The sequence below is a fragment of the Ambystoma mexicanum genome, chromosome 9 (genome assembly GCF_040938575.1).
Source record: "Ambystoma mexicanum isolate Mex_15411 chromosome 9, UKY_AmexF1_1, whole genome shotgun sequence".
NCBI lineage: Eukaryota > Metazoa > Chordata > Amphibia > Caudata > Ambystomatidae > Ambystoma > Ambystoma mexicanum.
This window is the reverse complement of record NC_090931.1, coordinates 799783641-799798804: the sequence shown is the minus strand read 5'-3', so window position 1 is coordinate 799798804 and position 15164 is coordinate 799783641. Positions and strand designations below refer to the sequence as shown.

The following is a 15164-nucleotide window of genomic DNA, read 5'->3' as shown; positions in this document are numbered from 1 at the left end:
CCTACTAATGGACTCTTGGGAAAGGAAAGGGGGAAGCAAGTCCTTGCGACACGGAGTAGTCGCCGCACCTGGCAGACAAAGTTTTCCACAGATAGGTTTTATGATTGTGGAATAAATTCTGCGGCCTTCTTATGCCAACAAACAAACAAGTCTCATTCTGCACTTTCTGGGGGGGGGAAAGGGCAATGAGTTATGTTTGTATGTTAGCTGTCATATGGACGGATGCCGGGGTTATGCCAGGTAAGACGACACGGAGCCCGGCGGAATGGAGGAGGCACCCCCGATAACCCGGGCGGCGTCCTTCTCGGTCCCCAGCCCCTTCCCCCTTTTGGGAAAGGGGGGGTGGGGGTTGCCGGGCCAAGGCGGCAAAATTGGGAAAGCCCGCAAATGAAATGCACGGCAAACAAAGGAAATGCCTGCGAAAGCCGAAGCGCGGCAAATATCGAAGAAAGCCCGCGAAGGGCAACAAAAGGAAAGGGGAGGGGTTTCCCCTTCATAAGGAGCGGGGATCCCGCTACTAACAAGAAAGCAGCTGCAGCCGAGGGACACCCGTGCACTTCCACGGGACTGCAGCAGAGGGTTTTCTTTTTCCCACCCACCAACCCTACGAACAGAACAATCAGGAAACGCCTGGTCGTCGGCGTCGCAGGACGACAAGGCGGTGTGGCGGTGTTTGGCCAGACAAACACAGGAGACAGACTCCGGAAGAGCCAGGAGAATGCGGGAAGGGTCTTCGCTCTTCCCAGACCCTAAGCCCCTTGGGAGCCTAAGCGGCAGGGGCGGCGGGGAAGGACAATTACGGCTCAGCTTCCCCCAAAGAAACAGCACTCTCCCCGCCCAGGAGCACCTGCAAGGGCAGGCAGGCTCGGATACTACCAAGGCTGGGAGAGTTGGGCCTACTAATGGACTCTTGGGAAAGGAAAGGGGGAAGCAAGTCCTTGCGACACGGAGTAGTCGCCGCACCTGGCAGACAAAGTTTTCCACAGATATGTACAGTTTGGTTTTATGATTGTGGAATAAATTCTGCGGCCTTCTTATGCCAACAAACAAACAAGTCTCATTCTGCACTTTCTGGGGGGGGGGAAAAGGGCAATGAGTTATGTTTGTATGTTAGCTGTCATATGGACGGATGCCGGGGTTATAGGGTAGGTGAGGCAGAGCAGGAATGCGCGAGTAACAGATGCCGGTAAGGGGAACAGCGAGGAAAAGTGGCAAGCAGGAAAGAATGACTGGGTTCGTTGAGCGCAGAAGAATTCCACATCGGCGTAGTTGAAGCGCAGAAGAATTCCAGAAGACATGCTACAACAGAGAGCTATGGTCAAGCTGTGTTTTATGCTGCGACTCCCCCTGACGGTGGGAGAGTCGAACTAGAAGGCGGCTGACTGTAAGAAATTGGTTCTTCTCTGCGCCATCGTGGATGAGGTGGATGGAGTTTGCATGCAATTTCCACGTGTGCCAGAGTTTCCAGCAACGATGATTCCTGACAGAAGCACATCCAACTTTGGTTTCACCTTTGTTATCCCTGTGTTTTATTACAATAACCCTTGTTTGATTGACATGAACTCTTGTCTTGAGTCCGTTGTTGATCCTCCTAGCTATGACACAGTTTAGAATGCAACCTTTTGTATTTTATTTAAATTTTTTTGGTGATGCATGTCAACTAATCAATTTCATCACCCATATCACAGAAGATCTTGGGTCGTGGAAGCAATGGATGTTTCCAAATAGCCCCTTACAAAAGAATAGGCAGCTCATTAATATAGTACACCACAAAAGTCATCCAGTATAAGGCGGTTAGGACCATCTCGGGGAAATCAAGAAGAGAACCCATTACTGGAGAAAGAAGATCTCTTCACTGGTTAGCCATAGAAGATTGCATCATCTTTAAATCCATGTCCATTGTCTGCCATTGTATATTTGGATCGGCACAGACTTATCTTAAAAGTAAAATCATTCCTTACGAACCTTAAGGTCAACAACCCTAGGTTTGGTGAAAGTCGGCCACTAAAAAACAAAACTATGGATTAGGCAGGGCATTCCCCATCAAAGCAGCCACCAAATGGAATGATCTTCCAAACCATCTAAGATTGGAACCTAACTGCTTAGAGTTCAGGAAAAAACGGAAAACCTCACTGTTCAAATAATCACGAGTCAAACCTAACCATTACCCAACACTTCTCTGAAATTTGATGTCTTGTTCCTAATTGTTCTGTCCATGTCTACATGTGATGCTCCATGATGCCCGTGGGTTGCAGCACTATATAAATGAATATAAATAAATGCACTCAAAGTCAATGTGAATTTAAAAACAGGTGCTCATCATTGTGAACTCAAAATCCTCCCCAGAAACGTATTTTCCACCTGGGGTAATGAGTGGGAGCGCCTTAATCCCGACAGTCCCAATGCATATGTGGTCACAGCCACTGACTCTACATGATGAGCATTGCGTAGACAGGGTAGATTTCTGTATTATGGGAAAAGTGAACAATTGCTGTTGCCTTGTACTGTTTACTTGGCTTATCAGCTCACTGTTGTGGGAAATGGATGCTTAGGTAATCTTAAAGTTTTACATATTCAAAATTCAAGCCCTTACAATATAACATATGGGGGGGGGGGGAGTTCTAGGTCCCAGGTGAGTAACCTTTTATATTTGCTGACTGGTTGTGCATCTCAGGTACTTCGTGTTGGGTATCCGTGCATTTGAAGAGCCCTGGGAGTTTGAGTAATCTATACCATGTCATCCGCATAAAGAAGGTGCTTTGCTGCGGCTGGGCATTATATGGACATCGCCATCAATTGAGACTATCGTATAGATAAAATAGTTTGAACAAAAAAGTGCAGAAATTCCTTTTTGTTCAACCTCTAGCTTACGAAAATAATAATGAAAGCTCACCCGTTATGCCAAATTTGACAGACATCCTTAAGCTACATTAACATGATCTCGGGATATCGAAGAAGCCCCTAGTATACTGGTATCAATTCAGATTTCCCACAAAAGTTCTGTTTATACAGTCAAAGGTTTTAGAATAAATCCATGCATGCAACATAGATTGGTACCCTGTACCGAACTATGCAATTATTAATCGGCATGTAAAGATGTAAGGCTTGCTCTGATGTCTACCCTAGGTTGAAATCCAGTTCAACATCCAAAACTGGATGAATAACCTCAGCCCACTCCTGTAACCTGTCATGTATCGTTTTCCCCAACAGTTTAGAGGCAGCACCCAGAAATTAATTGGACCACATGTGGGATTTTTACTTGCCCATTTCTAAAAATGGTCACAATAGTGTACTGCCACCAAATGTCAGACACCCAAAACAAGGACCCACATCCATTTAAAACTTTGGTTTAATCGGACTTTCCCCTCTCCCTGACCCCCGAAAACGTATTGTGGCTTTCATGCCCTGCCAGGAGGGCGGACATGGCCTTTAACGGCCCACCAGCCCGCTTGGGCCTCAGCTCGGACTGTGTGCCGTTAAAGGGGCATGAAAGCCAATCCCACCCCGGGGCTCACATGGGAGAGGTTACCTATTGCCTTCCCACAATGAAAAAAGAAGAAAAAAAGCGCCACCTGGGGAAGGGCCTTGGGTGGCTGCGACAGCGGGCGGGGATTGTATATTCTCGCCCGCTGTTCCAGCCACCTGATTGACTGAACACCCTTCCCCGGGTGCAAATGCAATTTCGTGATCGCTATCATGGACATTAAAAAAAAACAATTTGAATTTTTAAACACATTTTTGTCACAATGCATATTGAGGGCCGGGGGGAGGGGTGGGGGAGCAAAGGGAGGAGGCAGTGAACCAGAAGGTGAGAGATGGCAAGATAGCAGAGGGTGATAGGCCAGAACAGTCAAAGGGTGGACTAGAGGGGGAATGAGAGGCAAGAAAGCAAAGGAGGAGCGGTGGGCTTGAAAGGGGGAACAAGTTTCAGATTGAGAGAGAGGATGAGGAAGAGCGCAATAGATTTAGAGAAAGGTTGAGATGCAGGAGCGAAAAAGAATGAAGGGTTGTAGACTGCAGGAGGAACTGGAGAGAAATGGGTGCGAGTTCGGAGTGTCAGCTTGGGGCGTGCAAGTTGTGACTTGGCAGTTTTTGAAAGGGCAAATATGCATGCTTATGACTGGCTGAATGAGAGGTTTGGGAATGTCAGTTATGGAAAATTTGCGCGTGTATCAAATTTAAGAGCAAAATGAACTCTGTACTATCATACCTGGGACATCTGGAACTCCTTCCTTTTTGAATTGATGGCAGGGACCTAAAATAATGACCACCTGGCTCTCCTGCAGCCTCGCACACACTGCCTCCTTCTAGCAACCTGGCTATTCCACCAGGGCTCTCTAGCACCCTGCAGCCAATAAGAAAAGTTTCCACTAAATTGAGGAGGTGGGAACTTTGTATACATGGCTAATGGCTTGCAATTTGAAATGTGTACACCCTGAAAGGTCAATTTAGCTCCGTTACCCAGCTCTGGGTTAGTTCAATTTTCTGTTGGGGGTCCGATATATGCCCTTGTCTCTCTTAACACAATGCACAGCTGAGAAATGGTAACTCATGACGTTTTGGAAATATCAGCACTCTATTCTGTCCTGTCACTTAACAAACATCACAGGAACTCAATACTGCCAGGGACCAAAAAAGGCTCATGTGGGGTGGGGGGCAATACTACTTTACCATTTTTATTTTTTTAAAGAAAACGCTTGGACTAAGTGTTAACATGTAGCTTGAACAAAGTGTATAAATGCATGTACTTTTTCATTCTTTTTCATACAGGTTGTTTGATGTTTTTATACGTTTGATACCAATTGTGATGTACTTTTTTTATTTTTGTGAAAAGCTTGCTTTGTACTTTGTCAATGTCAAGCTGTAACACGATAAATAAAAAAAATGGCGATGAACTTTGGGTTTAACTACAACATCCAAATCCTTCTTTCAAATGAGTCATTTTTACAGAAAATCGAAACTGTTCTTCATCCTCTGACAGTACTCTTGTCTTGGACAGTCAATTACTATCCTCTTTTCACTGTTGTCAGACAGTTTTAGACTTCGAACAATGCCGCCAGTTGCATGGAAAGTGAAATTGTATGATGATTTGTGTTTTTTCTTTTGGCAGCTCTCCGTAGACACGCTGCAGTTTCTGTTGTTTCTCTATATTCAGCAGTTGAACAAAGTCTCTTTACGCACCTCATTGATTGGTGAAGAATGGCCCAGTCCCAGAGCAAGACCTTCATCGCCAGACTTTGTTGGAAAATCTAGAAGTCATGATAAGGTACTGAAAAATATGTACTAAATATATGCTTGTGTGATCGAGGGTAAAACCATGCAACTACTACTTTCCTAGATACTATTCTTCTTAATGTTAATGTATGTAGTTGACAACATTGTTGGTTAGTGTATATAGAAAATAGTTTCATGTTTTTATAGTTTGTAGAATGGCTCGCTCTGAAAACAGTCAAATACTTGTGTGTCTAGTTCCTGTCAACAGACGTACGTGAGAGGTCATTGCTGTGGGACATCTTATTAGAAGATTCCCTGTCAACCAAGAAGCCCATTTTGAAAAGGGTGAGCCTGGCACCTAAGCAGTTGTATTCCTCAGCAACTCCCTGCACATCGACTCTTCTGTTTAACTGCTAAAACTCAGATTTAACTTTTATTTTTGAAGGTTCTTGGGGTTTTGTTGTTGGTGTGTGAATTCCAGCCTCTGTTTGTGGCTCTCGCCTATGCCAGTGGCAATTGTTCAGAGGGATGCTGTTCGTGCGAATAGCATTCCACCAAAGATGGTTCATATTGCGTTGTGCACGTTCCAACCTTATTCCCTTCAAATATATCAACAACCATATGCTTTCCATGTTTATCTTCGCAGCCCTGTAAAAATATCTAGGTCCTCGTAACTTGGCGAGCAGACCATCAAGTGAACCCACCTTCGGTTTCAGATCCTACTCTTACTCCATCCACCCACAACCTGCATTCAGGCATACTTTCATACAAATAAAAAAGATCCTCAGAGCAACGATCTGGGAGTCGTAGATGTGTAATGCTACTGGGGGCAGTCTCTCAGCTGCTTCCTGAGGTCAGGTTTCTCACTGAGCTCCATTGAAGGCCTAATACTACCAAGCAATGTACTCTCTGCCACAAAAAAAGCTGAAAGTTACTAGGGTACAGCCCATTGGTGCTTGAAGGTTAATTCTACACGGGACACGCCGAGATCCTTGTGCAGCTGAATACTGCGACCTATGCCAAGGTTTTGGTGCACTTGATATCTCAGGACTGGTCCCAAGAGGATTCCTCTGGCTAATGGCATCCAAAGGGAGATCTTAAGTGAATGTCTGGTGCAAAATACCATGTAGTAATAGTCCAGCTGCCAGTTGTGAAGGCATCATGAAGTTAGGCACAGACTTAAAGTTAAAAGTTAAAACAAAAGATATTTATTAACTTAAATGTCAGGATGATTGAAGTCCTAACTTGCTCTATACTAAGGTGGGATTTCCCTACCTGAATAAAAATAATGAAAGTTTGAGTCAAACAGTTCATTTTAAGTCTGTTTGCATCCAAAACCTTTTCTTGCCTTCACGCCTAGAGCTAAACAATGTGTAAGGATGTTACTAAAGAAATAAGCAGTGCTTGACTCAAAGTCTGAGTGTCTTCCAGCTCTCAGCTTTCTTTCATCTTCTCTTCCCCAAGTGCAAGAAGGTTCCACAAAAAGTATCGAGCAAAACAGTTCCAAATAATCCTCGGAGTGGGTCCCTTTCCCACGTTCCAAGCAACACAGTTTACCAAAGTTAAGGGGTCTTGATGCCTTGTATTCAAGACAACATGTACAGTCCCTCAAGTCCTTGGGTGCCTTTCCCCAAGACTTCACCTCCGCCAAGTTTATTTTATTTTAGTATTTTTTTTTTGTTTGTATTTTTTTTTTTATAGTCTGTGTAACAACAGCAACAACAACATTGATCACTACCATTGAATCCCAATATGTTCATTCGCACTGGAGTCCAGTAAAGACGGACGAATATTCTTTGATGCATAGAACGCACATTTTGATCTATCTTAGCCTTAACAGGGACTTTCCAAAGACCCTCCCACTATTTCACAGAAATGCTCCTACCTAACTCCTCAGACCAAGTCTGTCTTGGTTTCTCAGAGTCCAGTAAACGACCTTCCATTGGCATGAAAACATGACAACTTTTGCAGCATTTTATCCAATACGCCAATTCAACATTTTAATATGAATCTGCAACCCCAGATTAAACCAAATCGATGCATCTTTATACATAAATGGAGACTGCCCGCTACCCAGTATCCATGATGTTAATGCGTCCTTTGTAGCCACAATTGACTGTAAGTTCACTATCTGTCTAGGAATTTTACCAAATTAATATACTCATTACCTGATATGATTGCAACTACCCACTTTCTATTTGTGCCCATAAGGGTTCTGAACTCCCTTCCTCTACAAAGTAACACATTTTTTAAAACAAAAATCCCCTACAATAGTTCTCCAGTATAGGATATCCAAATCCGCCTCCTGAACACTGCAGACCATACTATACCATGGTATCTTTGGCCTCTTTTTCCCGTACCCCACAAGAATGCTTGAAATATTTTATCTATACGTCTAAGGGCCTTTTTGGTAAACCGCAAAGGGAGCGATTGTATAATATGCAACACTTTCGGCAGTAGCATAATTTTGATTGTGTTCACCTTCGCCAAAACACTCAGCATGATACGTCTCCATCTCTGAATGTCCCTTCCGAAGCACTTCTATTAATTTGCACACATTGTAGTCTACAATTTTCCTCACATCACAGACAAGATGAATCCCTCAATATTTCACACCCAGGTTTTCTTACCTATAATTCCAATCCATTTATTGATTGCATGCCTTTCTCCCTCTTACTGGAAATACTACAGCTTTCCCCCAGTTAATTTTATGACTCGACAGTAACCCCACCTCTTCAAACATACTCTTCAGGATTGGACCTCCTTCTCCCGGATTTTGCAAGATAATCGTTACATCATCCGCATAAGCAAGAACCTTAATTTCTCTGCCTCACACTCAAACCCCCAATATTCTGTTGCTGCCTGATATAAGCTAACAAGGGTTCTAACGCTAGGTTGAAAAGGAAAGGAGATGGACATCCTTGCCTCGTACCTCTGAACAACTGAAAAGGCACCCACAATTCTTCATTCACTCAGATTCTAGCAGTTATTTCCGAATGTAGGGCACCGACTGCATTAATAAATGACGGTCCTAACCCCATTGCCAACAGCATGTAGTTCAAAAACGTCCAGTTCACTCCATCAAAAGCATCTAAAAAATAAACAAAATGTCCCCAACCTCAGTCTGGAAGGCCCATAGTGTCTAAAAGAGTTATAATGTCATCTAGCAGTCTGCCTCCTCGAACGCCTTCCTCCCAATATCTGTTTCATAAAAAAGATACCCTTTTCAACCTGTGCGTCTATCTCACTCTTAAAGGCCTCCTTTACTTCATCCATCTTAATCTTATCTTCCCTAGTTTTTGACAAGCATAGCTCCTTTGTAGATCCTCCAATTCAAGATCTTTCAATTTTGCTCCTCCCATTCTTTTTGCCCTAGCGGTCCAATTCATTAATTCTCCACAGGTAGAAGCTTTAAAGGAATCCCAAACCACCAAGCTATCGGCCAACCCTTTGTTTCATTAAAGTTAGTTATGAAGTTGCTGAATGCCTCTGAAGCTTTCTTCTCCTTTAGAATAAATGGTTTGTCGCCACCTGAAAACACTATGCCTAAAAGGACCAAGGCTTAATTTAATCTTTACCATTGAGTAATTGCGTTCTCCCATATTTGCCAATACTACTTCTTCTATTAGTCTATCAGATACAACAAAATAGTCTATTCTTGAATAGGAGTCCTGCACCAGGGAGTAAAATGAAGTCTCGTTCCCCTGGATGTAATGTTCTCTGAACATCAATTAGGTTATAAACATCCATAAAGACCGGGAATTCCTTAATCTATTTTGACCCGTGAATCCATATACAGACAATCTATTCATCTTATAGTCCAATACACAATTAAAATCGCCCCCCAAAATCACACACACTCCCCTCCCATATCTCGTAGTAGCCCAGTTAAAGTCCTAAAAAAGGAACCCTCTCCAGCACACGGCTCATACACAGAACCTAATGTAATTACTCTGCCCTCAAATCGCAAATCGGCAATATAATGCATCCTTAATCATCCATGGTCCTCCTGTCTATACTCCTGCCTAATCCCTTCCGAAACATAATCCCTACCCCTCTGTATTTAGAAGAATGACAATTCAATAATGTTTTAGCATATTTTGGACTATTAAGCAAGTTCCCTGTACCTTCTAACAGATAGGTTTCCTGTAGAAACGCCACATCAACCTTATCTCGCCATTTGGACAGTACTTTTTCTTTTTCCAGTCCCTTTACATTCCAAGTGCTTAAAGTCGGTAAACCCAGATTCCATTTTCACAGTGTTTCCACTTCAACTATTAAAAACCTCACCTATACTAAGATCTCTATATATTATGTTGTTACTGATGGAGTATAAGCATCTGCAGCATTTGGACAACTTCAGAATCAAATTCAGACCCACCATAGGATTTGATAGTCCCCCAGTTTTACAGCAGAATAGAGTGCAGCTCATTTCGTCTTCCCCTACACAAACAAACATAAAAATGCCACAAACACACAATTATTTTTGTTAGAAAAAATCCAACAAGTCTAATATATACAGTACAGTTGCCATTCCTACTATACCCCAAGAAACCCGTGCCCACTATTTTATTAGATTCAATTTTCCCTTCCTCCATTGCCAGCTTCATTATACCTTACCAGTATACCAATATACCATTCCCCCATCCCTATTAACATACCATCGAAATTTCCATTAGACTGTAAATAAATTATTATTCCCACCAATTCTTGCATAAGCCTCCACTACATATATCGCTAGGCCCTTCTATTGACTGTGCCAGTCATTGCTTAGCAAACTCAGACCTGGATTTGTATCTATTCACGAAAGCTAAAGGCGCCCTCCTACTCCGTCACTCCCTTTTGTCATAAACGACCCATCTCATATTAAAATTGGTGGACTTTGATAGTTGTAAAGACTAATTGACAAGCCAAATGATCATTCAAACGGCGCCGAACAACCTTAAGTAAAGTAGTCTCTTAAAGATGTTGCCCCTCTTTCCATTAACCCCCTTTAAGTTAAACCTCTCTACAATTAGCTGGCAATATGCCTTCCCTAACTAACTTTAAATGCCCATTAACTCCATGCAAAGGTGATTTATATATAACCTCCCTCCTTCTCAGCATAAACAGTAAGCCAATACCATCCCCCGGTGCCAATGACCGCTAACCTGAGGTTTCATTGCACATTTTCACTTTACACCCTTATGCTCCTGCATACATCAGATCCACTTAAATGCTCCTTTCTCTGTGTGGGTTGATCTCTGAGAATCTAGGATCTAGTTCATCAGTACCACCATAAACCTGCAGCAAGTATTCTAAGATAGAAAGCATGCAAAGTTTTGAATCATTTTCATTCGAGTCGCCAGTAATAGCACCATTTCAGTATAGTTTCAAGCTTAACATCATCATTTCCCACAACTACTGTCAAAGTACAACAGCATCAGTTATGCCTTAAACTAACAATAGAACACAATCAATTAATCATTGAGCTCCCCAGAGCCATGTTCTCCCCATTTCAACCCTCGCAGGCCCTATCCATCCATCCCACCACATTTTAGTCTTTTCAAAAGTGCAACAAAACTCGAGATCAACTTGATCCTCCTTCTTGTTGACTTCACCAGTATATTCACAATATTCACAATATGTCTCCTTGGTGTGTTTAATACTCATTCAGGGCTTGTTGGTCTAAGCGCAGTTGTCAGATCACACAGTCCACCCATCACAGGTCGCGTAACCAGGATCCCTAGGTTCTGGGACACACAGGTTCTTCAGCTCCTGCCCCTGTGTACCAAGTCACTTTCACTTGATTACACTTTGTTGGCCTCTTGGCTTATGTGCAAGTTAACACTTCTTTGGTTTCTCCTTGTCGACCTCCGTAGTTTATTTTCACATGGGCACTTTATGAACAAAGCAAACCTTAAACAATTAAAGTTTTTAAAGACTCTGTCAAGATACCTAATTTCAGGGTTTCGTTCAGTTTGGTATTCAATATACTTCTGTTATGTATAATTTCACCTTTTCATTCAGTTCAGTGTTTAAATTGCATTTGTTAGTCTTAATCTGAAGTTTCCATTCATTTCAGTAATTGCGATGCATTCGTTATGCTCAGTTGTACGTTTTCATGCAGTTCAGCATTTAGAATGCACTTTTTATACGTAGTTTCAAGTTTTTGCTTGATTTTGTATTGAATAGGCATATATTGTATTTGTTTCAAAGACCGTTACCAATAGCGCCCCACTGCCTAAGTGTTCCCTCTGACACTCACTGGCTTATGGCAGCTCCCTCCGACGGCCCTCACAGCTTCTCTCTGCCCACGAGCCTTCTGATGCGAGCCCTGTTCTACCTGCCAGGCAGTCTTCCCTGCACGTCAGCACTCGGAAAGGCTCCTGCTGCTCGCGTGCTGCATTGGAGGCTCCTACACCTGTGCCACTTCACGGCCCACCTGCCTTGGGCCACACACGTTCTTTGGGGCCCCTGGCAGCAAACTGGCTCCTTCACTCGTCCCATCACGGCTGTCTCCATACATAAGGGTTTCCCTGCTGGTCTCTCCCACACAGCCTCCCTGTTGCGCTACCTGCCTCTTTCTCTGACCTTCATTTTATACACCTGCAACCAGTTAACAGGTGTGTCTTTTCTTAGGTTTGCCTGATTGTGATTAAAAGGACATTCTTGTAGTAGCCCATAAAGGTCGGGGGAGGGTTAGGTAATTTTTAGGGAAAGGGGGATTCATCTCTCTCCTGAGGGTACCCCACTATTAACCCCACCCCCCCAACCTCCCTGGTGCCTCTAGAATGGCTAAATCTCTTATAATTTTCTTTGTCAATGGGATAGGGGTAACAATATCCCATGATTGCGTTTGGGATAGGAGATTCTTTGAGAGAAGGGAGTGTGGAATATCGTGTCTCACCTGAGCACAGCTCATCTCCAATCTCCAAGAATTCTCCACCCAGGTGATCCTCGCTCGCTTCTCCACCTCCAGGGTTGGGATCCAATAGCGATGGCCTTTCTCTGGCCACCTGAGAAGAGGTCCCAAGGGAATAATATGTGAGGACGCGCTCAGGTTTCTCAGTCTTATTTCCAACTTGTGTGGAGAGAGGTGTCCACCCAAGGTGAGCCCTCGTCCAGCACCAAGTAGCATAAAGGAGGATCAGGCGTTATTTACACAGTTTCCTGTGAATATCGCAATGTAAAGGCTATATCTCTTGGCTCAAGAATGGCATTAATTTCTGGGTCCTCCTTCGTAATGAGTGATAGACTGATATATTTTTGCCCGGTCTATGAGCAAGATACTGTTCCAGAAATAAAAACCTCAAAGGTTATCTTAAACACAATCTAAGATTCTCTCTCCCCCACACTGACTGAGCGACATGCAATTAACTGCCTTGCAGTAATTCGGTACAAAATGTAAATAAGATGTAAAATGAATGATGTGTGTACTATCGTCGTCCCATATCGTTTTTTAGAGAAGTATTGCCAGAAATTCATGTGCTAACTGATGTTAAACAGCTGTATGTTAAAAAATCTAAATATAATTAAGAAAAGAGAGATTTTGAAACTGGCTGAGAGGACACTCGCATTATGCACTACTTTGAATGTCTTCTGTCATGTTACTGAGTGGGCAAATTTGGTCAGCCCTACTAATTGGATCATACTAACTGGATCATATTACCCATTGCCGTTAGTGTTGTGATGTTTATGGCCTCATTTTGTTTCTGGTGCAGCCTCAGGAGTTGTCAGGGAAGTGCAATCCATGTTTGCAATCAATGTATCACGTCCCCCATCGTTCGCATCGCAATGAAATATGTTAACTACTTGGAAGAATGTTGGAAGAAGAGATTTCATATTAATGCAGATGCAGTATGCATTTTGTGCTCATCTGCCTGTATTGTACTGTGATTGTTAAAAAACGAATAACGCTAAACACACTGATATATATTAGTAATGGATAGATGGCTGTAGGGTTACAATGACATCAAGGAGGAACCATGAAGGTGGGACATGAAGGGCGTACATATGGATTTCAGAAATGTATGACTATGGGGATGATCTGTAAAGTAAAATGAAAAGTGCACTTCAAAGCACCAGAGGGGTGACTGGAAGCTGGTGGCATTTTACTTTAAGTTTGTGGATGAGCATGAGCCTCGAATGGTGTTGTACGGCAGACATTGTAGCAGTAATGTAGGATCCACAGCCCTGCTGAGGTGTGGTGCTGCGGATTCAATACCAATTAGTTGGCAAGTGCACGAGCGCCCATGGAGCTGTGCGAGGATGAAGTAAACCACTGTCCACGGAATAAGTAAGCCCACCTACACGCCCATGTCGGTAGGTTTAGCTGTCCGAGAACCGGAGGGCTGACCAGGGGTCTGCTGTGCGATGGGTTGGTACCATGAAAAATGCCTGAAAAGGAGGTGGCCAGTGTCACTTGGTTGGGTCGAGCAATATTGCACCATGCTCAGGTGGTCCTGTAAAGTCATGCTCCTAAGATGTATGGTTAGAAAGTACAATGTTAATGTAAGAAACTCAATTTAACTTACTGGGCCTCATTACACGTTATGCGGTAAAAATTCCAAAATACCGGCATGGCGCTATCAACGTGTCCGCCCTCGCAAGAGTGCGCTAATAACGCACCATTAAGAGTACGCGGACACGAGCATAGCGCCATGCCGGTAAACCCGCTACCGCCATGGCGGTAAAGACCCAAAAAAGTCACCTACCGCCCTCGACGATAGTGCAGATTGCACCTCTGCCCTCCTGCTGCATGCAAATAGCGGTCACCGCAAATAGTGGTGACCGTTAAATTGCAGAACCGGAAATAGCGTCATCGCACAGGAACGGGAAAGAGCACGGCGGCCATCTTTAAAAACACAATCCATTGCCATCCTCTGCCCCCTGGACCTGTTTTGAGTCGTTAGCAGTTCTAAATCATCCGGGACACCTGCATCATGCCCAAGGCATTAAAAAAAAGGCACTGACAGGCAGCGCAAGGAGAAATTTACAGCAGAGGAATTGAATATGCTGACACAGACCCTGGCTGAGAATGCAGAGGTTGTTTTTGCCAATGACATGCGGCGGCCAACACTACTAAAAAAAAAAGCCATCTGGGAGGAAGTTGCAATCAAAGTCAGTGCAGTGGGCACCAGCACCCGCACTGTGCGTGAGTGCAGGAAGAGGTGGGACGACCTGAGACTGCGGGTGAGGGGCATCCTTGCGGAAAACCACTGCATTGCCAGTGCAGGTGGAGCTGGTTCACCAATCAGACTTAAAGAATGGGAGGAGACCTGTGGAAACCTGATTGCTGTGGAATCCATAGAGGGAGTAGGCACCATGGAGCTCGGCGTGGGTACCACTTCGGATGGAGGTGAGTGTACACATGACAGGATGCAATGTGAATGTACTGTTCCCCCCATATGTGAGCACAGACTCATCTCATGCATGGACACACATCCACACATGCATCCATCCCTCACCATGTCAGTGTCAGACCCAAACACACACACATGCACACATCACCAGAGACAAGTTCCAAAAACAACCATGCATGGATGAGGCACTGAACTGGCACATCACCTGCATCCACAACTACCAAGTCCCAATGGCCACAACTGCATCATTTATGTAATCTGCATTAAGTATATTGAAACGCAACCAATGCCATCCCCCTTCTTGTCCCTGACAGGCTCACATACAGATGGTGAGGATGCCGCTAATGCATCCCAGGCACCAGCTACGAGTAAGAGGCCAAGGGCACAGGACTCGGAGGACACCCCCACAACATCCCGGGGCAAGCGGGGGGAAGGTCACACCTGATGAGCAGGAAACATCGTAGGAGTGCCACTGCCAGGGCAGAAGTAGCTGCACCACAAACTGCAGCCCCACCACCGGAGGTGAACCCACAGGCACCAATACCAACCACCGAGGGCCCACCATCGGCTGCGGTAAGCTCCGCTGGTGAGACAGCCGCCACTGCC

General features: G+C 44.2%; 1 protein-coding gene across 3 annotated transcripts in view; it reads left to right on the top strand.

The window, feature by feature from the left end:
* The window catches only part of TBCCD1 (TBCC domain containing 1), a 522773-nt gene that overhangs the window by 105402 nt on the left and 402207 nt on the right, over positions 1-15164 (top strand). For all 3 annotated transcript variants that reach the window (XM_069615765.1, XM_069615764.1, XM_069615763.1), the window contains exon 3: positions 5111-5266. In XM_069615765.1, coding sequence (XP_069471866.1) covers positions 5111-5266 — 156 coding nt within the window. The remainder of the gene's footprint in view (positions 1-5110; positions 5267-15164) is intronic.